Genomic DNA, 10,941 nt, shown 5'->3' on the forward strand with positions numbered 1-10,941 from the left:
CTTTTAGTCATAATATGCCCTTACCACTTAGAGATTCACATCTTCCCTTATTACAGAAAGTTTTCTTCTATACGTATTTGGCTATTGTTGTTCTTTTTCACTTGCCTGTTTTTTTCTCCCAGAGACATATTTTATATTGTTTTCTTTTTTTCTTCCATATCTACCATTTTCTCTGTATTTATTTTCAACTTTGTTTTTTTGTCTTTTGGCTTGATTTTTGGCAAGCTTTTCTTTCCATTCCCATGCTTTGTTGTTTCATCAGATGTTTATTTGACATTGTTATAAGCAGTGGCAGTAAAGCAGAGAACAAAACAGACAAATCCCTGACTTCATAAAACTTATTTTAATGAATTAGACAGTAAACCAACCTAGTGGGCTGCCATCTATGGGGTCGCACAGAGTCGGACGTGACTGAAGCGACTTAGTAGCAGCAAACTAAAATATAGGAGGTTATGGAGAAGGAAATGGCAGTATCCTTGCCAGAGAAATCCCATGGACAGAGGAGCCTGGTGGGCTTCAGTCCATTGGGTCACAAAGAGTCAGACGGAATGACTAAACTACAACAACACAAAAGTAGTAGATCATATGGTAATAGGTCACAGAGGAAAATAAGAGAGCCGTTAAGGTCATATAAAGAAGTGAGACATTAATTGCATTTTTGAAAGGTGATAAGAAAAGGCCTTATTGCAAAAATGTTATTTGACCAAAGACCTGAAGAAATTAAGAGAATGAGCTATTTCGGTACTTGGGGGAAAGCATTCTAGATAGAAGGAATATGTGCAGGTGCCTTGAGATGGGAGTATGCCTAGTATTTTCAAGAAGTGTGAGGAGGTCAGTATAGCTGGAACAGAGTGAGCAAATGAATAGTAATAATAGATTAAACCTGGGAGGTAAGGGGCCACGTGATAGGCATTTATAGGCCATTATAAATAAGGCCTTTAAGTGAAGGAATAAACTGGGTCATCTGTGTTAAATGTAGTATACCATGTATATATACTGTAAGGGTTGTTGGGGTTAGGGCAGAAGCAAATACATAAATTACGAGGCTATGGAGTGATGGGAGTTAGGAGAGAATACGGATTTAGACAGAGGTGATTGTTGATGAAAAGAGATCAGATTCTGGATTTACTTGACAGTATAGCTTACAGAATTTGCTGTTGGATTGGAGAAGAGAGACTGGGATGATTCTAAGCCTTTTAGTCTGAACAACTGGAAGAGGAACTGTTGCTTACTTGTATAGGAGAAACTGCATGAAATTTGAAGGGAATAAAATTGAGACTTTTTGGTCATGTTAAGGTTAAGAGAGCTATTAGATAGTGGGCAGGTCTGCATATAAGCCTGGTGTTTATGAGAAAGAACCTTATATATAGGGGTTTTCGGTATATGGATGCTATTGAAAGCTTTAAAACTGAGTGAGATCACCAGAGAAGGGAGTGTGGGTAGAAAAGGACTTCAAAAACAGAAACTTAATGTACTCCCAACATGTAGAGATTGGGGAGATGGGGAATCAGCAGAGGAGGCTGAAAAGAGTGGCCAGTGAGTTGGGAAGAAAACCAGGATGGTCTGGTGCTTGGGAAGTCAAGTGGAGAAGGCATTTTAAGAGTAGGAGATGATCCTTTGTTTCAGAGGTTGATAATAGGTTAAGTAAGGGCTGAGAACTGACATTGAGTAGGAGCACGAAGTGATCAGTGCCCTTGACAAACAAGTTTTTGTGGAATGGGGCTTATAAGCATAATGGGAAGAGAGGAATGTGAACAGGCAGAACAGATATTTCCAGAAATTAAAAGGGGAAAACGGAAAAACAGTAGCTGGAGGGGAAACTGGGATTAAGAGGGGCATTTTGTTTGTTTTCTAATATGGTAGGAAAGGGCATATTCATGTGCTGTTGGGAACAATCCAGGAGAAAGAGGTACATTAATAATGTGCTAGAATTGCATGGTATGGTCCGTTCTCCTCTTTGTTGATTCTCTTACAGTCATTATTTCTGTGGTTTATTTTCTTCTTTCTGTTTTTCTATTGAGCTCTAAGAGTTACGTCATCTCTTTCATTGTTAAATTTCTTCCATGAGTCCTTTTATCTCTTCTTTGAACTTGTTTCAGAAATGCCGTTATCTCATTGATTTTATGGAGAATTATTCACAATTTTCACCTGCCTCGTGTAATTTTCATGCAGTTTTCTTCATATATGGACTTTGGTTATAATGTTGCTTTTTTCCCCTTAGAAACACTTTTACATAAGACTTATATTGGTTCATTTTTGATTATTGGTCATCTTCGAACTGGAGGCATTCTTCTTAGATAAGCCATTTTCCCAATAATAAAGTTTTGGGGAGAGATTGGGAAATATAGGCAGCTTAAATTTTCCCAGTTGTTTTGGAAGACCTTCTCACCAACAGTTTTTCCCACTAGTATGAATCTACTCAGTGAGTGGAGAAAAGGAGCCCCTCTGTCACAGGTTTTTCCTTTTTAGGTTCATAAATACTACATGCACATTGGAGTCACCTGGGGAACTTTACCCATACCATTAAATGAGAATCACTGGAAAGGGGGCAGCCAAGGAGAGGGGTAAGCTGAGTATATATATACTGGTTTTAAGACTTTTCAGGTGATCCTCAGGTATAGTCAGCCTGAGAATTAGTGATTTAGTTTTTACTTTTAGCTGACCAAGATTAGCAGATGCTTGGCAACAGTTTCTCCTCCACCAGGCTTGCTTCTTGCAAAAATGCCAGGTGTGGATGTTCACATTTTCCTTGATAGACCCACACATACTTCATACTATGCAGGGGCTTCTAAGATTTGTCTTAGGTCTGCCACCCTTTTTGGAGAACTCTAAATTGTACCCACTTTGTTTGATATATGCAGCCAGGTATTTTCTGTGCATAGCTTAGTCTGGTTCCATTTTTTTAATATTATTGTGAAATATAATACACATATGTAAGTGCATAAAGTGTAAACAAACATCCATGTAACTACCATCCAGATAATGAAATTGAACATTTTCCAGAATTCCAAAAGTCCTCTTGAGGCCTCTTCCTAATTCTCTTTCTTCTGTCATAAAGGTAGGCACTGTTCTTTTTTCCTTACTCTTCTTTCTCATATTCAGGGTTATCGATGTTTTATAGTTTCATCAAATCAGGAGTTCTCTATATATCTTGTTCTATCTCCTCCCTTTAAGGAAAGAAGGTACATGAATGCTTTTATTATTTCATCTTTAACTGGAAGTCGAGGACTATTGATTTTAAGAAATTAGAACCAGATACATACTTGAACCAGATATATGCTTGAAGATTGAAGGTGGGAGGAGAAGAGGACAACAGAGGATGAGATGGTTGGATGGCACCACCAACTCAATGAGTTTGAGCAAGCTCCAGGAGTTGGTGATGGGCAGGGTGCGGTCAATGGGGTCACAAAGAGTCAGACATGAATGAGTGACTGAACTGAATATACTTGAATCCATTAAGTACTTTATATTAGTCTGATTTTTTTAATATTTTATTTCATTTTCTTCTTAAGTCAGAGATCTGCCCCAGTGGCAGGGAATATGTCCTGATTGCTAGTTCAGTGTGTGATACCCTAGTGCAGGCTATTGGCTTGATTTGATTTATAGTCTCATCAGTATATATGAAATTATAAGATAGGAATTTTAAGCATTTCTCTTACAGCCATATGGCACTGGAGTTTTCAGTATAAACTAAGAATACCAATAATGCATGCATTAACCACTTTTTAAATTTCATTTTGTTTTGGGTATCCAAGAATTTAAATGTATACTCAAGTTAATTGTATACTAAAGTTAAATGTATACTCAAGTTAATTAAAATCTTTTCTAGGAATATGAAGCCATCTACCTAGCAAAATTAACAATACAGATGATGTCACCACTTCAGATAGAAAGGTCATTATCTGTTCATTCTGGCTCCACAGGTAAGGATTTTTTCATTTTGGAGAAATTTGGGGAGATAGATGATATGAAAAGTAGAAGAGAAGATGCATCTGTCACTCATTAGCAAGTTACACTGAGCAATTTAAATTGTTTAGAAACTTTTGGATGGGCTATTGAATTAAAATAATTTCTAATTTTAATTTTATAATTAATTATATATTATACTGAGCTTCTGTGTGTATGCCACTAGTTAAGTAGAACATGCTGGTTGGAAGATCAGATTTCCATTTTGTTGACCTTTAAATCTTTAAGTAGTTTAAAGTGAAAGTGTCAGTTGCTCAGTGGTGTCCAACTCTTTGTGACCCCATGGACTGTAGCCCACCAGGCTCCTCTGTCCATGGAATTCTCCAGTCTAGAATATTGGAGTGAGTTGTCATTCCCTTCTCCACAATTAAGTAGTATAACTGTGTTGGAAAGATTAAAATAATAAGAGGGGTCTGGTACCGGAGGCCCTAAATAGACTTAGGTGATCTTATTGAAAATAAAAGGTGGCTAGTAAGTGAAAGCAGGGTGACTCAGTTTCTCTGTTGCCATAAATATCTGTCCTTTTTTCCTCCCTATTTTAGAGTGTTTCCTCCCCCATTTAATGATTCAGGCATGCTCTCAAAATCTTTTAACGTTTACATTCCTCTCCAAGACCTTGCTACCCTTTTTTGTCTCCTTTCTTTTTATTAGAGCATTCATGGAATTTATTAGTTTATTATTTTTCTCTCCCAGAGTTCCTTTCAGTCTTATTTGCACCAACAGCCTTTTAAGTTAGGAAAAATAGGTTACATACCTGGTTAGTGTTGGATTTAGAAATTGAACACTGGTGATCTCATCCACAAGTCCAGCACTATATTGTACCTCCTTAGTTGATGAAACTATGTAACCACACTTCAAGCTTAACTTCCTACTTGTCATTGACTCTTTAGTTTGCAACTTCTATGTAATCATTTTCCAAAATGGGAGGCTCTGTTTCTTCAGTAACAAAAATTCTTTCTTTTTATAATACCTTTAATCTCAGTATAGTTCAGGTCTGTATTGGCCTCCCATCCTACATGTTCCATACATTGTGGCCAGACATATTTTCATGAAAGATAATTCTAATAGTGGTTTTCTTCTTGTCTAAAAGTCTTCGTTGGCTTAATTTTTTACTGAAGCAAACACATCACAGATAGTAATTAAAGGCCCTTTTGATCTTTATTTGTATCTCTCACTGTACCTCTATATATGTACTGCAGAAAACTGAGCTACTAATGGTTACCCGTGTGTATTCTATTCTCCACCTAGAAAGCATCACATCCAGTCTCTCCATAAAAACTTGGTTCAGATGTCGTTGCCTCAAGAAAACATGATGATTAACTTATTCTTCCTCTAACTTCTAGTTATTCTGCCATAGAACTTTATCTGTACCTCCTCACTTTCTGCCTTGAATTAGCTAGCTATGTCTCTCAACCTCCTTTAGTAGAATGCAGATGTAGCACTGCATCTGAATCTGTTATAACAGCTGTATTTAGACTTAAGGCTTTCCAGGTGGTGCTAATGGTAAAGAGCCTAGCTGCCAATGCAGGAGACATAAGAGACACAAGTTCAATCCCTGGGTCAGGAAGATTCCCCTGGAGGAGGGCATGGCAACCTACTCCGGTATTACTGCCTGGAGAATCCCATGGACAGAGGAACCTAGTGGGCTGCAGTCTATAGGGTCACAAAGATTGGACACAACTGAAGCGACTTAGCACGTATGCACACATTTAGACTTATTTTAATGACTAGCATATTTTCTTCTTTATTCCATCAGTACTATATTTCTGTTCTTTTTTTATTAATCTTGTAGTGAAATACTAGTTTCCCTTCGGAATCCAATCCACCCTCTGGACTAACACTAACCATGATTTAGCACAACTTTTAGGGCATAAGTTTAAGGTGATGTAACTATTTGGCAGATAACGCAGCAAACCCTTTACCAGTTCAGTTGTTCCCTAAAGTTTTCCTCCATTGAGACTCAAATTTCTTGATTATGATTGTTGGGCATATACAATCCCACACATACTCTGTGTGGGAAATTCCTGTACTAGCAGACTATGATATGAGGAGTAGATAAAAGAAATTCTCTTATCTGCTACATGCCTTCCTTCCAATTCTACACTTGTTGATAACAATCAGTTTCACTGGAAAAACATTTTTGACAGCATCTGTGAAGCAAAAGGATAATTACATCTACAAAATAAAATTATACAAATTATAACTTCATAAAGTTATATGAAGTTCATAAGTAATATGTTCAGAGTCACATGTTTATGATGGATGCCTAGAAAATGGTAACCAAATATTTATGAACCATTATTTTAAAAATTAATGTTCATTATATAAAATACCTTAATAATTATTAAGAGGGATGATGTCACGAAGATACAAAGTTCTTTGGGTTATTTGTAACAAAAGTATTTTATCAGTACAAAGGTTTATTAAAAATTCAGTCATGAAATTTTCATTGTCATATATATAACACTTCATGAAAAATGAAGCCTTTCCTAGCTGTAACATTCTAATGAATGAATTTATTTAAGTTCCCATTATACCATATGTTGTGTTCATGCAATAACTTTTAGGCAGTTTGAAGAGAACACATGAAGAAGAAGATGATTTTGGAAACATGCAAGTGGCAGCTGCGCAGAATGGCTGATTCAAGAGCAGCATTATAGAGGATGTGAATTTCTATTTGAGGAGAAAAATACTACAGACAGTAATAATGTAAAATGGTAAAAACACAAGTAGTTTCTTTTCAATTATATGTTGCTTCCAGACGTGTTTCTCTGCGACTTGTTGAGCAACATTTTAAGATGTTGGACTTCTGCAATAGATGGCACTGATGGTTTTACTCCTTTTTTTTTTTTTTTTTAAATTCTTTACAGTTTTATTATAAACCAAGAATTTTGGACTTGCAAAGAGGTATTATTGCAATAATGCACTTTTCATACTTGAAATTTATTTGTATGATATAAAGTTGTTACTTTAAACAAAATGCAAGTTAGGGGGGATTTGTTTATAAAATCTGGGTAATTTATAACAAAAGAATTTCCTAAAGTTTGCTAAAAATTCATTTTATGTTCTACATATTACATTTTAAAAATAATTTTACAGTTCAATTTTATGATGGAGCCTCTTACAGAAACATTAACAAATGTAGGAATCTGCCACATTTCTTTTTTAGTATAATTCAATAGTTTATCTTTTTTTAAACTTCTTGATCCCTTATTAATAATCTTTAAATCATGACAGCCAACTGTCCTTATTTTAACATGATCCAAGTATTGCTTCCTTTCCTATTACCTTCCTAATTTTATTCTGTAGAAAGAAAAAGTTTAATGAACAAAGGAAAATGTTTGCTTTATAATACCAGATGTTCACCAATACAAGGAGAGTTTTCAACTTTCAAGTGACTTTCCTTTAGCGTTCTTAAAAGCCAAATGTTCTGTTTCTTCTTTTCGGAGTCGTGTAGCCGATTTTTTCTTTGTCCAAAATGGTTCTAAATATAATAAACCAATGTAGCACTATTTTTCCTAAACAAAGCCCCAAAAAGAAAAGTGCCTTGCTTCATTAGAAAAAATAAGTAAATAAATCCTTATGACCTCTAAATTAGTATGTAGAACAGTGAAAAGTTTTGAACATTTTTCTATAATTTTTTTTAACCATAAATTAAACTGAAAGTCTTAAGGCTTGAAGAAACCTGAGTAAAATTATTTGGAATATGGAACATTTTACTCCTTCATTTTATGTTGTCTTAATGATTCTGTGAGATTGTTCTGGCTCAGACAGTAAGTTTTCTTTGAGGATGCATTTTTTGTAGAAAAGTGATTGTGGAAGACTTCAGTGTATACAAATTAGTGTTGTAATCAGTTCTTTCTTTACATTGAGTTAATCCAGATTTCCCCCATAATTTGCATTAGCAAAGTCACTTTATGGATCCTAGGTTCTCCATGTTTTTATTTATACATATAAAAATTGTTCTTAAAAAAACATTTTTACTACTTTAAGTATGATGTTGGGGAGGAGAGGAGTGTTTTAACTTTTTATAGTTGATGATTTAGGGTAGCACGAATGAAACTCCTTTGTATTTCATTTTTCTCAGTCCTCTCTTGAGGTGCTTTACTGATGAGAGTGATTTCCATACCTTCCTTTGGTACCAAGAGGTACCCCATAAAGTAACCTATTATACCAACTTACCTACTTTGCTTTCCTCCCTAAGGTGAAATAATACAGTAAGTTTTTTTATCCAGCATAACAGGAGAGTGGAAGTGAATCAAAACTGCTTTGTTAATTAAGCGTTAATTCTGTTGACCCAGGTGGTTTTCTTCTGATTCCTCTTCCCTTCCCCTATTTTACCACCCTAAAAACAGCATATTGTCAGTCCCTTGAGGTCTTGTATTCTGTTGTATGATTGGTGTGTTATATCATTTGGTGTGGTGGTCTAGTATAGTCAAGATTTGCATTGAGTGTTCAGAAATTCCAGTTGGTAAAGTGCCAGATAACACAGCTGCCCTGTATATAGATTACTATTGGGTAGGTCAGCAAAGATCTCTTTTGCAAACTAATAATCTATGATGCTCCTTCCACAAAAACTGCTTAAAAGAATCTTCATAATAGTCCATTTAGATTTTAAAAATGAGACAGTTAAGATTTTCTAAATTAATTTCTTAAAATATACATATCTTCTCTAATAGTCTGGCCAAGGATACAGGTTTGGTTATTGAATTATATTTGGTAATTTTCCACTTTTAATCACTGTAATTTTTATGTTGTCACTAAAGTGCCTGCCCAGCACTGTAAAGACAGACACTAGAAAAAGGGACTTCATTTTCTTGAGGACAAATTAATATGGACAAAAAGTTTAACTTTTCTTTCATATAAGAACACTGCAAGTTTAAGTATATTCTTCCATCCAGTGTTTAACTGGTTCTTCTGGTAGCTCTTCCTATTCTTTTTATTTGGTTCCATTTCTATAATTCCTCTATTTCCTTTGATGTTTTGTGATAGCTAATTATAGTACATTTAACCAATCATGATTTATTTTATAGAATATTTGAATAATATATGAGTGACTCAGCACCCAATTATAAGCATTAAATATTAATCTGGGCACAGAATTTAAAATGATATCACATCAGAACATAGGAGAACTGCTTTATTGTCCATTTTGAAAGTATGAAACTTAAATATTGAAAATATTCAACTAGAATGGCAGTATTCTTACCTTGTAATTTCAGTCCATTGGTCTGTGTTAATTTCATATCAGATGTATAAAGAGCAGTTACCTTTGTTTATTTGTATCTACTCTGTGGTGGAAATGTTAAACCATGATAGCTTTTGCTACCAACTTTCAACCACTTAACTTTCAAAGCAGTATATTTGTTTTGGGAGGATTTTGTGCTTCATCTGAGTTTAGAAGTAATGTCAGAAAATGTTAAGCATGTCCTTTTAAAGAAAATATAAGGTTTCTAATTGTCTTATTACCATGGTAATTTAAGTGAATTTAGAAGTATTTAACTGCAATCTTGAATTATAAAGTTGGGATGCATATATAGAGATATATATCAAAATCTCAACTTGATGTAAAGTAAATGAGCAGTTACCTGGCGGATTTTTTTTTTTTCAAATAACTGTTTAATCCATAATTCCATAGCAGACTTAGCTTCACCTCAATATTTTTGTCCATTCATCAGTGCTCCAATAAGAAAATGATAGGAAATAGCTGAAAATTACTAAAAGATCTTTTTTTTTTTTTTTTTTTAGAAAAATAAGTTGCTAGGGTCTTTGAATGCTGGATTTTTTTTGTCTTACCCATCCATGGCAGCTAAAAAAAAAAAAAAAATCACTCAAAATATTCAGGTTTACATGTTAGCTCTCTCTCATAGGGAGTTGCCATACCTCACAGTTCAAAGTGTATTCTATAGATCAGTAACATTATACTGACATGTAATTGCAATTTACTATGCAGCAAAAATGATTCAAGAAAAAAATAACCTACAGTGTCTATTTACCTTTGTATAGACAATTGCTTAAGTTACTCTGCTTTTAACATTTGTACTTGGATAAAATGCTTATTATGTATGTATAGGAATGTCACAGTGCAAGATGCTGCTAGCTCAGGCACAAAGTATTAAAATTATTTTGTGAAAATTGGTGGTTGTATTAAAACTGTTGTGCCATTATACCTCAAAAAAGATTGAAAAGTTCATTTATACTGCTTATGCCATAACCGCTTTACTTAGATTGTTGTCTTCTAGGTAAAAGTAACCCAGTTTTAATCCCACACACATATTAAATCTGAAGGACAAATGAACACTGGATAATGAGAAGCACTTAAGGGTATTTTCTAAAACACTGTGATTACACACATAAAAATTAAGGTCAGTACAGGGAGGTCCCAAGTTTAGGCTCAAGATATTTTTTAATGATTATTTGAACAAGTTTGGAGTTGAAAGTGAGGGAATTTGTGTCTGAAGGCAGAGGTAAGGCCATTCATAGAACAGCTTCCAGCTCATTTAAAAAAATCCTTCATGCTTTTAGTTTTCCCCTTGTTAGCCTACCTACATAATATCCTTCATCAAATCTGAGATGTCATCATCAGCACCACTACACTATCTTTTTGATCCCACTAAAAGGCAAAAATATTGCTGAATAAATCATGACAAACAATTGATCATAAAATGCATCCAGATTTCCAAATGCTACATGTAAAAAAAGATGTGCATTTTAGTCAGTAAAATACAAATATATAGAACACATGGAACAAAATAAAAATCACAACTGCCACTTCATTATACCTTTTCAAAAGTGAAGAGCACCCAAAAATGTATTACTGAAATGTATCTGCAGTTTTTTTCATACTCAAGTTTACCCACAGGATGCCTTAGTAAAATCAAGCTTTTCTGGTTAACTAAAGCTACGTGCAGATCATCAATTCCTCAGGGACACAATTTTTATGTGTTATACCTTACCTACAACTTTTGTTTCCTA

The 10,941-nt window shown here is 34.5% G+C and overlaps 1 protein-coding gene across 6 annotated transcripts in view; it reads left to right on the plus strand.

Annotated features, from left to right (window-relative positions):
• The window catches only part of STYX (serine/threonine/tyrosine interacting protein), a 53,647-nt gene extending 43,502 nt beyond the window's left edge, over positions 1-10,145 (plus strand). For all 6 annotated transcript variants that reach the window (XM_086323063.1, XM_086323064.1, XM_086323065.1 and 3 more), the window contains 2 exons: positions 3,830-3,923; positions 6,534-10,145. In XM_086323063.1, the coding sequence (XP_086179189.1) occupies positions 3,830-3,923; positions 6,534-6,607 (168 nt within the window). In that variant the 3' untranslated portion in view covers positions 6,608-10,145. The remainder of the gene's footprint in view (positions 1-3,829; positions 3,924-6,533) is intronic.
• The last annotated feature ends 796 nt before the right edge of the window (positions 10,146-10,941 follow it).

This window comes from Bos grunniens, chromosome 10, assembly GCF_055505025.1.
Source record: "Bos grunniens cultivar Pamir isolate PY7600 chromosome 10, Bosgru_T2T1.0, whole genome shotgun sequence".
NCBI lineage: Eukaryota > Metazoa > Chordata > Mammalia > Artiodactyla > Bovidae > Bos > Bos grunniens.